This window comes from Raphanus sativus, chromosome 8, assembly GCF_000801105.2.
Source record: "Raphanus sativus cultivar WK10039 chromosome 8, ASM80110v3, whole genome shotgun sequence".
Classification (NCBI taxonomy): Eukaryota; Viridiplantae; Streptophyta; class Magnoliopsida; order Brassicales; family Brassicaceae; genus Raphanus; species Raphanus sativus.
The window spans coordinates 15,591,729-15,613,277 of record NC_079518.1 but is presented as its reverse complement, the minus strand read 5'-3'; the positions used below and the strand labels follow the sequence as shown (position 1 = coordinate 15,613,277).

The following is a 21,549-nucleotide window of genomic DNA, read 5'->3' as shown; positions in this document are numbered from 1 at the left end:
AAATCATACTTAATAACAATGAAACAATATTCAGCGCAGACGAAGCGCGGACATGCCCTAGTATATATATATATCTAATACTATAAAGTAGAGTTATTCTCTCACGAGAAGGAGCCACGTCACTAATTCAATTCACCATGCTGCGACACCTGTCCCGTTTGATCAAAACTCACCGTATCATTTAGTTCGTCGCGGGCTTCATTTATTTTTTTGTTTGGGCTGGCTCCACATAATCAGGCCCGTCTAAGCTTACACCCAGTAAAACGTATCGTTTTCGAGGTTAGTGGTTTCTCTGTCTAGCGTCTCCAACCTTCTTCCATCGACGGATCTTTCGTCTTCTTCTTCCCGAGCGAGATGATACAGTAACCGATTCCCCCTCATTAAGTGCTCCTTCATCAATCACACACGATCTCCATTCAATGCGACCCTGAATAGTGCAAGGCAGTGGAAGCTCTGCTATAAAAAAGGTGCGAGTTCATGCTTTCAAAATCATACTTTCTTCTAAACTAAACAGCGGACAAAAAGTTTGAGTAATAGCTAACGATTTGGTCTCCCTCTCCGATCTACAGACTGGCCGCTCTTCCTCCTCCTCCGTTCAAGTTCGCCTGCTCCGATTTTGGGAGGCCAGGAACGTCGTGCCATGCTCCTCTAGATTCTAAGGTTATCTATTTCACTTCAATTTTTGAAATATGATCTGATGCTGGAAAATAAACAGTTGGAATTATCTAGGCACTTGAAGAAGTTATCTCAGAGGAATGACCAGTCTGGATCACATTCTCCATGTATACGTGCGTATATGCTTCTCTGATGCGTTTTAAACGATTAATGAAACCCAGAGGAAGTATTGAGGAGAAGCAGGAGGTTATTATTAAAGTTGAAAAGGAAAAGGTATATGTTGACATATTTTATAATTGCAATAGACCAAGCAATTGTTGATCATGGTTCTGATTTCAGGCTGAGAAGGTTATCAAAGAGTTATCCACTAAATATGATAAAGAACTTTCTGACTGTAAAGCCAAATCAAAGCACCAATTTCTGACCATTCAAGAGGATAATGCTTCTCTGGTATAATAATCTTCACTTTCTGAATATCAACGAGCATGAATAAGCTTTGCACATACGAGAACCAAAGTCCCTTTTCTCTTGTCTTTCTGTTTGTAAATTTGATACTGAGCAGGTTTTCAAATAGCAAACATGATGATAAAGCTCATGTTCTGCAGATACTCACTATCCGGGAGGAACATGAGAATAGGGAGTTAAATCTCAAAGCTAAGCACGATGAGGAACTGATACAAGCTCAGCCTTAGGCCGAAACTGAATTGAAAGAGGTACCATACCAGGAGCACAATTTGATAGTTTCATAGGAATATGGAGACTCTGGTATTCGATTGGTAAAATTCTCTCATGCAGAGGATAACAACAATCAGGAACGAGCATGACGTTCAACTGAAAGCATTTAAGTGTCACTACGAAGATGATTACAAGAAGCTGCAAGACGAATTAGATCTTCAGAGATTAAAAGTTTAGTGTTTTACAAGATTCATTACAAGATAGCACGTGTTATAGGTTAAAACCTACTGACGTAAATGAGTTACCGTTGTAGGAAGAGAGGCAAAGAGCTTTGTTGCAAATGCAGTGGAGGGTTATGAGTGATAAAGCTCCAGAAGAGCAAGAAGTGAGCACTAGGAAGGTTACACCAGAAATCATTTAGTTTATAATGCCTTTTAAAGAAACATAAATGCATAGTGATTTCGAGTACTTAATCATCATCTTGCAGGAATACTGTGAGATTTCATTGATCACTGTATAAACAATCCACATTAATTTGTCTCTTAGTTTTGTATTTAGAACTGCAATAAGGGAGTTTCTGTTCAGCTCTGGATATGATGGGTCTTTAAAAACATTACGTGTTTAAAGGAAGGGTAAGAAGATTTTGGAGAAGAAATGGATCAGTTTGAAACATAACGCCAAGCTGAGTTTTTCGCTTCTTCAGATTGGGCAAGAACAAAAGGGTAACTATTTCAAGCTCATGGTGAAATTCTTGATATTAAATTCCTTGAGACTCAAGCCATTAAATATTTTGATTCTTTGTCTCAACTCAAACGCATTCACTTCCAAAAAATATTAACTTCATTGTCTTCTCTAATGTAACTGCTATTAACTTATTGTGAAACAGTTTACAGGGGGTTTTAGAGAAGAGTCAGGATTTAGAAGGAACTAGGTTCAAACTCATGTGTTCATGACCATTGGAGGAACAACAACGAATATGTCCTAATGAGCTGGAGAGAAGGCTACAGAGTCTTAGGGAGACTAGACAAGAGGGGGATATAAAAGAGCTGCAGACTTCAATGGAAGACGCTGATAAAAGTCTTCATGTGATGGGCTGAAGATTCTTGGTGGAAAGACACAGTGTATGTAGGCTCTGAACATATACAGTCTAAAACCAATTCCAACTATCAAAATCGTTGTTACCCTTTCCCTAAGTAAGAAATCCAGTGTTTTAAGTTTTATTAGAAAACAAAAGTGTTTGTAATCTTGTGAAGAAGCTTAATGTTAATTAATGGATTTGCCTTATATTTTTCAATTTGTTTCAATTTGCTATTGAGCAGCAATTCTAAAAAAAAATTAACGTTTTGGACAATCAAATATCTTCCTGAGATTAACGTTTAGAAATATACAACTATATTTTACATATAAGCGAAAAATATATAAATTAAAGAACAAATAAAAATAACTTTTAAAAGCAATATGATAATTTGTTAACGAGCTTTTTATATTTGTCTCATCAGACAAAACTCATATAAGATAAAAGATATAATAAGAAGTGACTCTCATAAAATTCTTTTTTTTTAAATTAGTTTGCGGAAACTAAAAACTTCTCGACCATGTGTTTTCCCCTCCCTGACTTAAAAAAAAAGATCCGACATAAAAATATAAATAAAGGTTGTCAAAAGGAGCACACAAAAATACAGAAATAGCAAGAAAAATTTCAAAATATGTCATAATAATCGCTCTTATAATTTAACCACAATAGTGCTCATGTCCATCACATTCAATAGCCAGACCTAGACATTTAAGATCAAACATATCAACAATGAGAATTAATAACCGTTAAAAAATAAGGACTAAATTTCAGGATATATAAGTGAAATTATAGAAGTAGTTACATTATAAAAGTCAAGGGGAATAGTAATATTTGGTTAAAGTTTCCATTGTTTATTATGGTGGAGAGATTTTGGTATGTTTTGTATTTTAATTCATGAAGGTGCAGTAGTAAAAGGAATGTGTTTTTAGTTTAAGATTTTATCTTTAATTAGCACTAATTACTGGTTTATGTCTTTTTATTGAGACAGCTTCTCATACTTAAGATCAAGATATATTTTTACTTTATCCATGTAGATTAAACCATTCACTATGATCTGAAACTGTGTACAATAATTCAATGTATGTTGTTCTTTGGATTAACAAAAAATAGTCCGAAGTTTAGGGAGGGCAAAGTTGTTGGATGACTATTTTTATTATTCATATTAGTTAAAAGGCAGAAGTAATTGCCACATTTTCAAATTTGTACAATTACGATAAGTAATAGAGTTTTTGTTTGTTGTGGCGATGAAACTTCTTTTGTCCGAACCAATAATCTGAAAGTGCTTTCAACAACACAAATAATCAAAAGTACCAGTAAAATTTATAAATTTATAAAACAAAAGACAAAAAAAAATCAATAGACATTTATTGGTACTGTTTACGAGATCTCCCAATCAAAACTACATACTACAAAAAGAGTGGTTCGAAGAAGTTGACGAAGAAGATTTTTTATTGAGATTAACCTAAAGTGTTCTTTTGTGTAATGACTTAAGATATCTAATATCATTAATGATAACTATAGCTTCATATAAATCTATTTCGCTTTGTTTTTATCCGCATATCCATCTATAGATCATAATTTATATCATAACAGTTTCTATAAAGTAGGAGAAACTTTACATATACTCTAATCCTTACAAAGAATAAAATTGATTCGTATGCTTCAAAGTTTTTACAGAAAGTAGGTATTTCTCAGTTTTGAATGTGATATGGTAATAATGTAACTATCTAAATAACAAATTTATGCTGGTTTTGGTAATAACAGAATCCACACAACGAATAGTAAGACCAATAAAGGCAGAGATGAAACAGAGAAGATAATGACTGAAAAAGATACTTTCTTTGCTTAAGGTTTAACGTTTACATAAGGTCTCAATATATAGATGATAAGGAAGGATCTAGAGAGTAGACAGCTGTGACATCAGCAGCTGGCAGTCAAGAGAGGAGCATAACGGTTTGATATACAACTTGACTGCCTTTCCGTACGAGCACAACTCTCGTGAGGTCTTGAGCTCACTGCAGTTTTGTCTTGATAAGGCAACACCTTCATGGGCTTCGTTTGTTGCCTTATGGGCTTCGTTTGCTGCTGGACTTGGACCCTACTAATATCCCCTCGCAAACTGGTGGTGGGAGTCAGCTCAACACCGAGTTTGGATCGAAGAGAGTAGTAGGCTTCCTGTGGCAAAGACTTAGTGAATATATCAGCAAGCTGTGACTTTGCAGAAACATGATGAACAACCAGAGAGCCTTTAGCCACTTGTTCCCGAGCAAAATGATAGTGAGTTGCAAAATGCTTTGATTTCTTGTGAAGCACATGATTGGCTGTAAGGTGTACTGCTGATAGGTTGTCACAGTAAGCCTCCGCTGGTTTCTGAGACGGGAAGCCGAGTTCCTTCAGCAGATCAGTAATCCAAATGATTTCAGCTGCTGTGTCAGACAAGCACCGGTACTCTGCTTCAGTTGAGGACCGCGATACAGAGTCTTGACGTTTAGCTGACCATGAAATAAGATTGGAGCTAAGCATTGTGCAAAAACCGCCTGTAGATCTTCGAGTCTCATGACAACCGGCCCAGTCACTATCGCAGAAAGCTTTCAGTGTGTCATTAGACTCTGAAGTGAAGTGTAATCCCAGCTTTAGAGTACCTTTGATGTATCTCAGCACTCGTTTCAGTAGATTAAAGTCTGCAACAGTTGGCTTGTGCATTCGCTGACATACCAAATTTACTGCAAACTGAAGATCTGGTCTTGTAAGTGTCAGGTACTGGAGCTTGCCAGCTAAGCTCCTGAAGTAAGTCGGTTCACTGAAGAGCTCATCTTGATGCTGAACTCTGTCTAGTTGAAGCGGTAACGGCGTAGGCATCGGTGCACAATCCAGCATCCCAGCAGAGTGTAGAAGATCAGAGGCGTACTTCTCTTGATTAAGGAACATACCAGTGGGAGTGTAGTGAACCTGTATGCCGAGAAAATACTTCAACGGACCCATATCTTTCATACGAAACTCAGAACTCAACGAACTGAGAAGCTTCTGGATTGTAGCTGGATCATCTATCTTATTAAAGTTGAAGTACAAATTGGAGATGTTTGGAAACAATGATAGTAGAATAAATGAGATATGTTTGGAAACATAGATAGTAGAATAAATGAGATATGTTTGGAAACATGGATAGTAGATATGTGTACTTTCTTTTATTTACACATTTAGCCATTGTATTTTCAATAAATTAATAACAAATGAGAATTGTTTAGAAACATGAATAACATATTTAATACTTATTTTTATTAAAAAAAAATTTAGTCATTGTTTTTACAATAAATTAAACAACCTTCTTTCTATATTTATTTTTATTTACAATTCTGACACTATATTTACAATTCTTTATGGTAAAAATAAAAACCCAAACCGAAATATAAATAGTATATTATATAAAACAATTTTTAAAAACAGTATTATTACCTTATTTAGTTTAGTCAAATATAAAAATTTCAAGAGTTCAATTATCAAAAAAAACATAAAATTAATAATAATTCATAGAAAACTAATGCAAAAAATTAAAAATTTGAAACATGGATAAAAATATATCAGTTTTAAAATATACAAAATGGACTAATCTAATTACCTAAAACATTGTTTTGTCTAAAATAATCATAAAATAAAATTTAAATTTTATATACATATTTCAAATCAAAATAATAATTTAAAATTGATTTATATCAAAAATTGATTTAAAATATGCATATATTCAAAAATTTATTTTTACTAAAATATTTTACAATAACCATTATTAGAAAATGTTTTCAATAAATATAAGAAAAATACAACAAAAAGATTAATTTCATATACCAACTTAAATTATAGTTTTTATATTTCACATTAAACTTTAAGAATATAATATATGTGATTATTTATAAGATGATACATATAAATACTATTAATTATATGATTATTTATATGATGAACCAATACAATTAATTATATGGTGACATATATATGATACATAAAACAATAATAGTGACTAGGGCTGGACGTTCAGGTATCCATTCCGGTTCGTTTCAGATTTGTTTGGGTTTTGGGTTTCCGGGGTCAAATATTTCAGCTCCATTCATATATTTATAAATTTAAATTCGAATTATGAGTAGGGCTAGGCGTTCAGGTATCCATTCGGGTTCGTTTCGAATCTGTTTGGGTTCTGTTAAATCCGTTCAGGTATTTCTATATTAATTAATATATAAATATGTCACATTGTTTAAACAAAATATCAATGTAAAATATTGTACAGTTGCGTTCTAAAATCATTTATTTTAACAATAAGCCAGATAAATATGTTAATTGGAGAGATAATAAAACAAAACCAGAGAAACACATAGTTTACCAGAGATACTCTATATGTCGAATTTATTATAAAAAAAGTTACTAAGATAAATACATTCAATAATTACAAACAAATAATATATTTCATAAAAGTGAAAAATAATACCCGCGCTTTCGAAGCGCGGGTCAAAACCTAGTTACCGGTTAAAACCATATCATCAACATAAAGAAGGAGATAGATGATGGTTGAACCTTGATGATAGATGAAGAGAGAAGGGTCTTTCACACTGCAGAGGAAACCAAACTTGAGGAGGAAGGTGCTAAACTTGTCAAACCAAGCACGCGGTGCTTGTTTCAAACCGTAGATTGCTTTGTGTAGCAGACAGACATAATCAGGTCGTTCTGAATCAACAAAGCCTGGAGGCTGCTGCATATAAACCGTTTCTGTTAAATCTCCATGCAGAAACGCGGTTTTGACATCAAGTTGCTTGATATCCCAACGTTTGACTGTAGCTATGTGCAACACAGAGCGAACCGTTGCTGTCCGAACGACCGGACTGTATGTCTCCAAGAAGTCAATGCCTTCTTCTTGTTCATTGCCTTTGGCAACAAGTCTGGACCTCAGCTTCTCTTCAGTACCATCAGCATTGTACTTAACCTTGTGAACCCAGCGACATCCAATGATATGAGTATTCTCAGGTCTTGGAACCAGACTCCATGTATTCGTCTCATGACAAGTATCCACTTCATCTGTCATTGATCCATTCCAGCCAGGATGACTGAGAGCCTGAGCTAGAGTCCTTGGTTCATGATTCACACTCTTCACTGTATGCAGAACATATCTTGGATTTGGCTTCCTTACTCCAGCCTTTCCCCTCGTTACCATATTGTGTTCATTATCAGCTGCAACAGGTACAGCATTTACAACAGGAGGAACGGCAACTGGTGAAGCTGGCGCAGTAATAACAACTGGTGGAGGAGAGTTGTTTGGAGTGGGCAGAGGTGGGAAGTCATCTTCATTGAGCTGAAACAGAGCCGGAGGAACCGTTATCTGTCGTCTGCTTCCCGAGACTACTTCCTGAACTGTTTCTTCTTGCTGTTGCTCTACTGGAACTGAACTGTTTGGCAAGCCTTTGAACCAAGCATCCATCAGAGGTGTGTTAACATGCTCGATATGTGACTTGTAAGTGTCAGCATATGGAAACATGTTTTCATCAAAAAGAACATGTCTACTGATGTATACACGTCCCGTAGGAGGGTGAAGACACCTATAACCTTTGTGTTTCTCAGTGTAGCCTAAGAAGACACAGAGTAGGCTTTTGGGATCGAATTTATTCTGAGCATAAGGACGCAGATACGGATAGCACGCACAACCAAGAACGCGTAGAGCAGAGTAATGAGGTGCTGTGCCATTAAGCTTCTCAAATGGAGTTCTTGTGTTACCCATTGCAGAGTGAGGAAGGAGATTCGAGAGAAAGTTGGCTGTAAAAACTGCTTCCACCCACAGAGACTGAGGTAACTTGGCTTCAAACATGAGAGACAAACCCAACTCAAGAAGATGTCGATGTTTCCTCTCAGCTAGGCCATTTTGTTCCGGTGTATGTGGACAAGATAGGTAGTGTTTGATGCCACTCTGCTGTAGATGTAACGCAAACTCTTTATTCACATACTCACCGCCACCATCGCTTTGTAAGATGTGAATTTTCTTTTCAAACTGAGTTTCCACCATTCGTTGAAAAGATTTAAAGACAGCAAACACATCTGATTTGTTTTTAAGCGGGTAGAGCCAACTGAATCTCGAAAAATTATCAATAAAGATGACATAAAATCTGAATCCTTGAACAGAGGTAACAGGTGCAGGACCCCATACATCACTATGAATCCTCTCAAGAGGTTTTTCAGACTGAAAACTTGAACTAGAAAAGGGCAACTTGCAAGTTTTTCCTAACTGACATGACTCACACATAGTCTTCATGACTTTATTAACTGAAATAGCCTTGATAGACGATAGATACTGAAGAATCTGTTGATGAGGATGCCCCAACCTCTTGTGCCAAACCACATCGCTTGCAGACTGCTGACGAGACGAGTAGAAGGCAAGGAACTGGGGATTCTCTAACCGGTACAGACCTTCACGCTTGCTTCCTCTGCTGAGAAGCTGCTGCGTTTGCTTATCCTTAATAAGCACAGTACGTGAGTCAAATGTGAATTGACAGGGGTAGTCATCAGTGAGTTTAGAAACAGACAGAAGAGATTTAGTAATCGATGGACACACAAGAACATCTGTTAATGGTAAAGTACCTGAGAGAGATGGTAAGGCGATTGAACCAACGTGAGTAATAGGTAAAAATCACCGTTACCAACAATCACACCATCCGAACCAGTGTATGGCTGAGAGTTTTGCAGATGCTGAGATGAACTCGTGATGTGATGAGTGGCTGCAGTGTCAGGATACCACTCGTTTCCATCGAAGTCTGTTTCCTCTTGAGCTCGTATTGCAGCATTGGCCTGAGGAGGAGGATCACGAAGCTGAAAGTTCTGGTTAAACCTGTTGTGACACTCAAAAGCTGAATGTCCATACTTGCTGCATATCTGACAGGTAGGCCGAGAACCCTGCTGCTGACCACGACCACCGTTCTGGCCAAACTGTTGATGAAAGCCTCGCCCTTGAGTTGAATAGCCACCACGTCCTCTGTAACCACCACGTGAGTGACCTCTTCCACGACCAGAGTAGCCTCCTCTGTTCGTGTAGTAGGCTTGATGTGGAGTAACGTCAGACGCGGAGGAGTAAGTCTGCAGCTTGTCTTCAAAAGAGATCAACTTTGACATGACTTCGTCTAGGGATGGAGCGGGAAGAGAGTCCATTGTGTTCTCTATCACCGTACAGATGGACTCGTATTCTCGTCCTAACCCATTGAGAACTCCAAAAATTTTCTCACTTTCTGAAATAGGAGTCCCAATCGAGTCAAGTTGATCGCATAGAGACTTAATCTCAGACAGATATACAGACATAGTCTTCGTTCCCTTAGACATAGTCTGTATCTTCCGTTGTAAGGCAAGCTTCCTGGTAGCAGACACACGGTTATATTTCTGACCTAGAGCAAACCATACCTCCTGAGATGAATGGAGACCATAGACATAGCGAAGTGCAGATTCAGAAAGAGTGCCATAAATCCACGCCATGATGAGTTGGTCTTTCTGGATCCACTTGAGGTACTCTGGGTTTGCTGCTGGCATAGCTTGGTTGCCTTCTTGGACGGTAATGGTTTGAGCAGGACGAGGATGAGCTCCAGTGACGTAGCCAAGAAGTAACTAAGAAGAAAGAAACTGCTCAAACTGCAGTTTCCAGATGAGATAGTTATCATCCTTGAGCTTGAGAGTGACGCACTGCGTGATGGTTAGATTCGACGCAGAGTGTGGGTCATGATTGCCTTCCATGGCTCAGGATTTACTCGCTGAGCTCTGATACCATAAAGGCAGAGATGAAACAGAGAAGATAATGACTGAAAAAGATACTTTCTTTGCTTAAGGTTTAACGTTTACATAAGGTCTCAATATATAGATGATAAGGAAGGATCTAGAGAGTAGACAGCTGTGACATCAGCAGCTGGCAGTCAAGAGAGGAGCATAACGGTTTGATAGACAACTTGACTGCCTTTCCGTACGAGCACAACTCTCGTGAGGTCTTGAGCTCACTGCAGTTTTGTCTTGATAAGGCAACACCTTCATGGGCTTCGTTTGTTGCCTTATGGGCTTCGTTTGCTGCTGGACTTGGACCCTACTAATAACCAAGACCAACTTAAGTTTTAACTAAGCTAATATCTATTATAGCTAATTGATATCTTATGTAATTTTGAATTTCATATCCCACCGGTAGGGCGGGCCAACCCTAGTATATATATATATATATAATATAGTTTACTCTCTCCTGGACACGCCACGTCAGCACCATGTCATAAAGTCGACTTTTGTGTTGTCGACATGTGTCACGTATCACTTCATTTTTGCCTTAAATCTGATGGGCTTCAATCGTGGGCTTTTAACGTAGCGCATAAAATTTGTATTATTTTAGGCTTTATGGATACTCGATGTCTCAGTTTGGGAAATCCGATCGTCTTTAACGCATGCATTAACAATATGTATCCACTCATCACAAGATTTAGCATTGAAGATATCCCACCATTACTTCCTTGCTTAGGGTCTTCTACTATAAAAAGGTATGTTCTACACCTGAAGATTCATCACTCTGATATCTTCGATCATAAGATTTCCAGATATCAATCTACCTCCTAACAACAGGTTACTTCTGTGTATCCAGCTAACAAAGAAAGTACATTGCAGCGGGTGATGAGGTGGCGAAGTGGATTATAGAGAGGCGGAGATACAGAGACAGTGATTATTAATTTATGATGAGGTGGAGGAATGGGTTTGAGAAGAATAGATTTCGCTGAAACTGAATTTATTGTCGGAACTTGGACAAAGTTGTAAAACCATTCACTCTACCCCAAAATTTCATCAATAAAACCATTTACATCATATATCTTGATGCATTTAGCGATTTGTTTTGTCGTTGATGAACCTAACGACGATAAATACGGCTAGATTAGCCACAATGGTCGCCGGAATCAGATAACACTACAAAAAAACACGTCTGTTGCAAGGGAAAAAACATCGCAATTCCCTTGCAAATCGTAATACATTTGCCAAAAGAACTTTCCCTCGCAATTTTTTTTTAAAATATTAAAAAATAAAAATACAAAATAAAAAACGTAAATAAATATAGTATGTATCAAAACAGGTATGTATATGGAGGTGGAGAGGAACGGACCATCCCAAAGGGATTTGCCTACTGATGTGTTCTATGGGCTCTTCGTGTTTTAGCTTCAAAGAGAGTTACAACACCATTAAAGAGTTGTCACATTTTTGCTTAGACAGTGGCTTTTTGACATGACCAAAATCATATAGAAAAATTAGGAAAAGTTCTCTCTTTTTCACTGTGAATACATAATGTCAACGTTTTTCTCAATATGATGTGCTCGTTGGTTAAGACATCAACATCTTTTTGTCTGACATATCAGCCAAAAAAATTATATTAAAGTAAGATTAATTAGTCATAGGGGGTCTCTTACTGTAGAAAAGCAACACTGCTCAATAACAACTTATTACAGTGGTAAGACTAAAGAGGAGGAGATGTTAAGACTAAAGAGATATGTTCAGCTACTGTAGGAAAGCAACACTTCTAAATAACAACACTATAGAATCACACGAGTATAACAAGAAGTCCTTCTCTTGTTTATTCAATATCAAAGCTCAATCACAAAGCAATCACTCACACAATATGTTATGCAACAACACACTGCATCTTCATATATATAACTCACACTATCCTAAACCTATTAGGAATCACACAAATCATATTTCCTATTCCTTATAGATCAACACAACACTATTAAAGAAAAGGAAACTTATTAATCCAAACTTATCCAACAAACACTCCTTTTTATTAATGAGACATCTCCTCTTTTTTACCCATCGTCGGGGTAATGTGTGTTGTTGGGCAATCTTCGTCCACGCACAAAGCAACTAAACATATGGAGAGCTCGTGCGGGCTGCCCATAGGGAACCATATGAGCCGCTCCTCTCACTGTTGCAAACGTCAATAGCTTTCCATACTCCGTGACCCAGCCGGCAACCTGTTTGTCACAACCACAAGTTTGCAATCAGGAGGGGAAATTGGCTTCTGCTGATTTTCAGTGGGAGTAGAGAACTTTATTACCTGGTCTCTGTGGTACCAATGTCTATAGGGAAGTGTGGTACTGAAGTTAAGATCATGAGCAAGTTCTCGTATGATGGTTCTAGTACCAAGAAATGGAATTATAGAATCTTGATCGCCACTGCAATTTCGACAAAGCTGGGTGTAAAGAAAACTTATAGAAAAAAAAAGGATATTTAAATAGAGAGTTCTTACCTGAAAATCCAAACAGGAGTTTTGTTCTGTATAATTCTCTTAAGAAGCGGAAGCATGGAGATGTTCGAGTCAATGCCACGGTAATTCACCCGGCTGTGTGAAAAAAAGCCAATACCAATCAGTTATAAAAAGTTCTTCATTAATTAATGTTAACGAAAATAATAGAGGATAGAAAAGGTGTTTAATTACCTGGTGCACATAGACCACTCGTAAGGCAGACGAGTGCGGTTGGCGTGAAGAGCGTGTTGGACCTCTGGGAGATTGAAGTAGAACTTCCTTTCGTAAGTCATACAAACATCCACGCCTATGCTTATGTGTGTAGCCTGAATCACCATTTTCAGAGACAGATGAAGAACAAATATTTTGTTGGTTAGGAAAAAAAAAAAGAAAAAAGAAAAGGAAAGGACCATTTTCTTGAGCCTCAGCTCTTGCTGTACAATAGATGGTAGCATAGATCTCGGAGAACAGCATAGACGTCGACATACTCGGAAACGGCGCTGGCATCAGCGATTGCGTTGAAGCACTCGTTGCTTGCGTTTGGGATATTGTTAAAATCGCATTGCCGGAAGATTCGGAGTCTAAGCTCATCCGAAATAATGCCATGCGACCATAAATACTCGTAAACAGCTGAAGAGTCTGTGTTCAGCTTTAGAAGTGGATTCCCAATCTGATAATCAGATGTTAAAAAAAAAGAGTTAATAAGAGTTGCTGAAACATCAGGAGAAGAAGAAGATTGTTTTGCTTACTGCAATGCCTTTGACATTGATCTTGAACCCTTTTGACTGTATGTTGTAGTTGAGTATAGCATCAGCCAGTTGAGGTATGTAATGTCCTGCAAGAGTGTGTTGTAAACAGAAGACAGTAACTAATAAAGTTATGTTTCTGATATGACATCAAAACATCAACACATGATGGATCAAACATACCTGCGTAGCTTTCCCCGGTGAGAAAGAAGTCACGAGCTTTCAGTTCTGGAAACTTGCTGAACCATCTTATCAAGAACACAAGCATATCTTTTGCTGTTCATATACAAAACGTGTCAAAATAAGAATTAAGTATTGTAAAAAAAAAAGGAATAACTCTTGTAAATATTCTAATATAAGCTGATAACTAGATTTTGATCCGCGCTTTCAAAGCGCGGGTTTATTTTCCTTTATTTTTTTAAATTGACAAATATTTAGTAAATGTCATATTTTCATATATTTTTTTTTATAAAAGACTTAAGCTTTTTATCTTTCTTTATCGTGTTTCATTTTAAAAGAGTATAGGCCTAAGCACAATATCCAGACCTCAAGAACCAACCCGAAACCGACCCGAAAATCAGGATCTCGAACCCGATCAGACCCGGAATAAATATCCGAATAAGTTCTAGATTGCTATATCCGGAGAACCGGTTCCGAATCCGAACCAAATGAGTATCCGCAGATATCCGAAATGTGAATATATATCTAAAAATATATGTTATAATTATATTTATAATTATTTTAATATTTTAAATTAATATTATAAGTTAATTGTAGTAGTTATTTTCGGTACTTTTGAGTATTTTTGGATAAAATATGATAGTTTGGATAAAAGTTTATCCAAAAAACTGTATATAATGGATATTTTTGGTTACTTTTGGTTATTTTTGGTTACTTTTGAGTAATTTGGATACAAAAATTTGAATCGAATCGGATACTTTGATTACTTTGAGTACAAATAACCGAACCCGTTTTAGATAATTTGGTTATTTGGTTATTTTCAGGTTCTTATGCATGAGAACTAAACCCACCCGGATCCAGAAAGATCCGACTCAAACCCGACCCAAAATTTTATAATACCCGTATGGGTTTAATTTCAAAACCCAAAAAACCCGATACCCGAAAGAACCGATCTGTACCCGAATGGGTACCCGAACGTCCAGGTCTAATGAGTATTTATGTTTAGAAAATTAAACTTTATTTTTAATGAATTAAGTTGTTATAACTCTGATAAATTTATTTTATTATGTGGTTAATTTTTTTGATAAAAAAATTATATACTTTTAGTAAAGATTTATACTTTTCAATGAAAAAATTCAATTTTTTATGAATGCTTAAATTATATTAAAAACAGAAAAACATAATAATTAAGTGATTAATTTTTGTTCACTACACAAAATATTAAGAATGATTGAAAATAAATTATTTGAACTTGGAGAAAAAAATAAGAATTGGATATGATTTCTTAATCGGCCCAAATGGCCCAAAAGTGATGATGTGGGTAGTGGGCTGGATCCAAAAATAATGACCCAATATAAATGTGTTATTAATATTACTTAATTATCATTAATGAAATAAGTAATGTTAGTAAAGAAAATGATATTTTTAATAAAAAAACAGAATAGGATCCTGCTTTAATAGTATAGATGGTATTTTAAGTTTTCTTTTTCTACCAGTAGTTTCGTTCCCGGTGTTGTAATCAGAGCTTGTGTTGGAGTACGACCAACCAACTCCTGCCGGAGACTCCACAAAAAGCAGGTTCGAGGCTACACATTATTTTATTAGAAAGCATCAGATAAAAGCAGGTAGAATCAAACAGTTCTCTTGTATTTATATAAATATTATAAAACCTTTGTTCCAAGACATGGAGTTAATGCGGAGGCCACGACCATCTCCTGTTGGGTAAAATGGACCCAACTCAGTGAAACCTCCTCCACCAACTGATGAACAACCTGGACCTGTAAGACACAACAACTTCAATTTCCATAACTCACACCATATCTGATACTCAAAAAAGTCAGAAACAAACAAGCAAGATATACCACGGATGTGGCAGCTCAGTTGGTTTAAGCGCAGCCGTTGGTGGTGTTGCACTCCTGGGTTCGATCCATCGTGGGAAGAGTGTCCAGGGCCTTAACAGGTACAGACGCAGGCTGGCTCCGGGCCTAGGTAGGGGGATTAGGGCCGAAGGCCCGAACCTCCGACCTGGTTAATCAAAAAAAAAAAACAAGCAAGATATGTTTTATTATTTTTATTCCAGTTTCAAAAAAAAAGAAAAGATATCTATACTATTAAAACTGAATTACAAATACTAGTTAACCCTGAGTTTTGCACAAAAATTACCATCTCATGCCACTCTAATTAAAACACAATCGTTTTTAATAATTCAATAATAAAAGCCCAAAATCATATAGTTATTAAAAGCCCAATATCATATAGTTATTAAAAGCCTAAACACAATCGTTTTTAATAATTCAATAACAAAATCATTATATTATGTGCTTAAAACTTGCAAAACATGTTTTCTTATTTAATAGACATACTAGATTTTGACCCGCGCTTCGAAAGCGCGGGTATTATTTTTTACTTTTATGAAATATATTATTTGTTTGTAATTATTGAACATATTTATTTTAGTAAAATTTTCTTTATAATAAATTTGACACACATAGTGTCTCTGGTAAACTATGTGTTTTTCTGACTTTGTTTTATTCCCTCTCCAATCAACATATCGAAGCGCGGATATTATTTTTTACTTTTATGAAATATATTATTTGTTTGTAATTATTGAATGTATTTATCTTAGTAAAAATTTCTTTATAATAAATTTGACATATAGAGTGTCTCTGGTAAACTATGTATTTATCTGGCTTTATTTTATTCTTTCTCCAATCAACATATTTATTTGGCTTGTTGTTAAAATAAATGATTTTAGAACGCAACTGTTTACTTTGATATTTTGTTTAAATAATGTGACATACTTCTGTATTAATTGTGTTTAATTAAATATTTACATTGTAATTTAAATTTGTATACAAATCAACATATTTGTGTAGTTTGTTATTTAAAAAATGATTTGAATCCAAATGTAAGTATTCTTATAGTGATTTTTTCAGTTCATATAATTTTTTAAAATATATTTATTTCAACTGAACCAATTAATATTTGTTAAATTGGCCCGTGAAATATATTTTTATACATCGATATTCAAAAGATCTGGTAACTAACGATACTCAAAAGATCTGGACCGAATCAGGTTATATGGTTATTTTCGTTACAAATATCCGAACCCGTGTTAGATACATTGGTTATTTAGATATTTTTAGGTTCCTATACATCAGAACCGAATTCATCCAGATCTAAAATGATCCAACTCAAAATCCACACATAAATTTATAATATTCAAGCGGGACTTGGTTACCAAAAAAAAAGGATACCCGAAAAGAACAACATGTACCTAAATAGACAGATAATGTTCATGTCTAAATGATTATATAAATTAATAAAAACTGTTTTATGTGTTTTGCTAAATTAAGTGAAACAGAAAGAGTTTTTTTATCAAGTAAAATAATTATATGGAGGGGAAAATTAAGTGACAATAAATGTAAAACATTTTAAGTATTTTGATTTAAGTTATTATTTTATTCACAAAACATATTTTTGAACTATGTTTTTGGGTATGTAATTTTCCACCGATTGTAACTAAAATAAAAATATTTTAGTAAAATAAAATAAACCAAATGTTTAATCATATGCAAAACCTAATTATTTAGCATTTTTGATTTTATAATTGGCACAAAGTTAATATTGATTAACTAATAAATAAAAATATGCACTATTATTATTATGGTAATATAATTAATGATGTAATTTATTATTAAGGTAATATAATTAATTAAATTGTTAAACTAAGTGAAATATGGAAACACAATTAATAGATACTACTATTCAAGTTTCCAAACACTCCATTTTTATAGCTATAACCAAACACACCAAATTTTTTTATTAATCTTATTCAAGTATCCAAACGCACCGAATTTGTACTTCACCTTTAATAAGATAGATGTACTGCTTTTAATAAGTATAAAAAATAATAGATATTTAAAGATTTAAAATAGATACTCCATCCGTATCATTTTAACGGGTGTTTAAAGTTTTTGTACAAAGATTAACAAAATACAAAATTTGATGCGTTAGTATTAAATTAAACTAATTCAACCAATAAGAAAAATATGTAGTATTTTATGATTGGTCCAAAATTTCAAATAATAATAAATTGTATCTAGAATTGTGAGAACATTAATTATTATGAAACAAAATAAAAAATTTTAAACATCACTTAAAGTGATACAGAGAGAGTATTTGGTTAGATTTTGTATATCAGAACTAACCAAATCATTTCTTGTTTTTTTTTTCCAATTTAATATAACTTTCCAATCGACAATAAATATCTCTTATATTATTCATCAAAACCAAAATTTTAAAATACGTCTGTCTATAGAGACGACTTTTACTCCTCTCACAATACTTTCCTTCCAAAAATAATTGGAGAGTTCAAATGAAATGTTTACATTCAAGGAAGCAAAACACATCTTTATCTTAAAGATGGTTCAAAAATAACATGAAACAAAACCAAAACAAATAATGAAAAAATATTATCTGAGGTAGTTTTAAAATATACGAAAATGGTTCAATCTAATTATCTAACAAATAATGAATTTAAATTATTAAAAAAATAGAAGTCTATTATATCATGAAAAACTATCTATATGGGTCAGATTTAAAATATATGAAAATGACATAATCTAATTACCTAAAAACATCTTTTGTCTAAAATAATCATAAAACAAAATTTAGACTTCATATACAAATCCATTACATAAATTAAGTTTGCTAAATAATATTTTATAAAATCTGTTTTCCTTGACATTAAATCTCTTTTTATGATTGAATGTATATTTTTTTAGTTGGTTTCATTATTATTTTAGTTTCTCTACGTACCATTTTGTTTTACAAATCTAAAAAAATAGCCTCTTTAAAACAAAATATTTATAATATGATTTAATAAAACCCACAAATATACTTTTACCTCTAATATTTTGGTGTTGATTTTAGAAAATAAACTAAATAAAAGGAGACAATAAAAGATAACACAATCTCATAGTATATATATGAAAAAAACTAATCACATTGAACAAAGACACACCAATGTCAAAGTTGAATAACATATAAATCTATAATATAATAAGTAAAAAAAAACTACATCTATCTCATTTTCAAAAATTAAAAACATATGATTACGAAAAATAAACACCTGCGCGGGCGCGCGGATCAAAAGCTAGTGTTTTATTAAAGATCATAAACCATTATACAAAAGAATTCTGTATATATATAGCCAAAAGTTACAGGACAAAAAAAAACAAAGCTAGAAGAAAACATACAAACCTCCATTAAGCCAAAGGGTTAAGGGTTTGGTCTCAGGTTGTGTGGCTGCTTCCACAAAGTAGTAGAAGAGGCTACGGCCTGTTTTGGTGTCAACCTCGACATAACCTGCATACTGTCTAAATAAGACTTTTGGTTGACCAGGAAGCCTCACCACAAGGTCTTCTTCCGGATACCCTTCTGCAAAGTTGCAACCCAACCACTGCACTGTAACCACGACCACCACCATTGTCACTGCCAAGGCACCGTACGACACCATGATCTGAAACATGTCATATTACAAGCAACAATAGTGAGAAAGGAATTTGAAAGCACTAAAATAAACAGAGGAACTGGGAGAAGAAAAAGAGAAAAACGAACTTACTAGAAAGAGGCAAAGAGCACATGAACCAGGACCAAATTGGAAGAATCAGTACCGGCAACAGCACCACCTCCTCCAGTTCCCAGTCGGAAACAGGAACTACACCCCTATCGCTTTACACCGTTGCGCACAGAGATTGAAGGAAAAATATATAGAGGAGAAGATAAGCATATGTGGACAGGAGAGAAATAGAAATGATAGTGTGTTATATCTTCTTTTTAAGAAGAAGAAGATCAAATCTTTTTTTTTTTTTTTTAAGCTTGCGTCTTCTCTAACTCTTTGCCACTGCCTCACTCTTCTGAGCTCAGCCAATAAGCAGTTTCCCTTTTCAAAATAACAATTCTTTACTTTAAAAAAAAAACAGCTTTTGTTATATTTTATCGAGGACCGTTAATTGTTTGCCAATGTATCGGACATGGTTATCACAAGGGATAAAATGATCCATCCTACATCTTTGCCTAATAATATTAGCTTACTCTTTATAGTTACATACAGACTGTAAACATTTATTTCTCAAATAAAAATAAATAAATAAATAATAACTGTTACTTAAAATAAAAATATATTTCAGAAAACATATATCTATTTAATCATGTTTAATTCCAACTAAATGTATATTAAAAATTCATCTCATGAAAAGATTTACTTATTTTTATTTACATTAAATAGTAAAACTAATAAGCACCATAAAATAATTTTTACTTATTATAGTGTATACACACAAATATAATAAGTACTAAGACCATCTCCAATGGTTTGCACTATTTTCTACTCTAAAATATAATAACTCTATAATAGAATTGGTGTTTACTTCAATGGTACTCTATTTTAGAGTAGAAAATAGAATTATGAACAAAAAAAAATTTACTCTATATTTGGAGTAAACTTATTTTTCACTCTATTATAGAGTGACAAATAGAGTATCATTAGAGCACTTTTACTCAAGACTCTATTTTAGAGTGAAAAATAGAATGTGGTCGGAGATGTCCTTAACAATGGTTATACAAATGTGCTATGTCACTCTAACTGCCAGAATTTTTGATCGAACTGTAAGGACTTCATTGTAATTAGGAAGCTCCAAGAATAGCCAAAAATTTTTGGGTTTTGACAGTGATATAAGATTTATATTTACAGTTTTTATTATATATTTTGAGTCATTTTTGAAGTTTTTACTAGTTCAGATATATTTTTTTAGACAAATTTGGAGATTCTTGAGCAACGAGAGTTTGGGGGGAAATGAGAGCCGAAGAGGGCAAGCCAGAACGATTTCAACATATGCTGTTGATCGACACTTTCTTTGTTACAGTCGACACTCCTCACATATGAAGAAATCGACGTGTTATTAGTGTGAATTGTTTAAAATTTCCAAGTTTGTGAACTTAACTTTGTACATTCAAATCACAAACAAATATTTGGATAACCACCTGATATAAAACTAAATCCAAAGTTAAACGAGTTCAGTTGGGTTTTCGATGTGTTACTATATCAGTGCCGAGTCTGAGGAAACTCAAACCAAAATTTAGATGAGATCAAATTTCATGCCTCCAAAAATTTGAAACCCGACTAAATCCAAACGGATCTTGATTGAACACCCAAACGTTCAAAACTACTTTTTCATTTCACAAAAAGAAAAAGAGTTAGGCCGAACATCATACGATGGTGAATACAGCGTAATTGTTCACGTTAGTTATGCGAATAGAATGGTAACACATGTCATAAATTATTGAATCTCTCTCTCATGTGAAAAAGCAAAAGAGAAACAAAAAGCTTTCAAAGGTGAGAGTCGCGTTACTGACAAACACTATAACAAGGTTTATATTGTTTTATTATACATATATAATAAAATAAATTTGCATAAAGGGAAGTTTTTGTGAAAATATATTTGAGCTTAATTTTTTGGATTGCAATCAAAATAATATCAAAATAAATTCCTTACCTTAAAATATTTTATCATATTATTTTATCATTGGTGTCAAATGTTATTCTCTTTTTATTATAGAAAATATCTTGTTAATATAGTGTTTGGTATTTGTTACTGATTTCGCAAGACCTATTGGTTATAGATTTAAAATATTATTATGATTGAATATTTCCTTATTCTTAGTCAAATAAGTTAATTAATATTATTTATTTCATTTCATAAATTATGTTTTTAATATATATATATCTTATCTTACAATACTAAAATGGCGATATGAAGCTCTCTAAGCTATGCCACGTCGTTTAAAATAATCAACGAATAAAAAAGCTTCAAATCGCCACGTCAGCCCATTGTTACTTGACACAGACTTTACACGAGCCAGACAAATTATGTGGGTTGATAATATTGAGAAATGATCCATTTTTAAATGTAAAACTTATC

General features: G+C 34.1%; 1 protein-coding gene and 1 long non-coding RNA gene across 5 annotated transcripts; one reads left to right on the top strand and one right to left on the bottom strand.

Moving 5' to 3' along the window:
- Positions 1–268: 268 nt before the first annotated feature.
- LOC108819762 (uncharacterized) lies at positions 269–2,574 on the top strand. 3 transcript variants are annotated; one of them, XR_001944275.2, is made up of 9 exons: positions 270–467; positions 570–660; positions 730–888; positions 955–1,065; positions 1,221–1,328; positions 1,411–1,521; positions 1,604–1,690; positions 1,778–2,012; positions 2,177–2,574. It is a non-coding gene; the product is annotated as an uncharacterized LOC108819762 (long non-coding RNA). The 3 variants fall into 3 exon arrangements; XR_008937455.1 differs by having other exon boundaries at positions 269–467; positions 1,178–1,328; positions 1,604–2,012; XR_008937454.1 differs by having other exon boundaries at positions 271–467; positions 1,604–2,012.
- Positions 2,575–11,950: 9,376 nt separating this feature from the next.
- Positions 11,951–19,476, bottom strand: LOC130494724 (serine carboxypeptidase-like 42). Of its 2 annotated transcripts, XM_056992043.1 has the most exons (6): positions 19,191–19,476; positions 18,830–19,088; positions 12,831–12,945; positions 12,642–12,734; positions 12,450–12,567; positions 11,951–12,366 (listed from the first exon to the last, which is right to left on the bottom strand). In XM_056992043.1, exons 2-6 carry the CDS (start codon positions 19,083–19,085, stop codon positions 12,199–12,201), a joined length of 750 nt encoding a protein of 249 aa, XP_056848023.1. In that variant the 5' UTR covers positions 19,086–19,088; positions 19,191–19,476; the 3' UTR covers positions 11,951–12,198. The 2 variants fall into 2 exon arrangements, with proteins under 2 accessions (XP_056848023.1, XP_056848022.1); XM_056992042.1 differs by having other exon boundaries at positions 18,830–19,476.
- Positions 19,477–21,549: the final 2,073 nt, after the last annotated feature.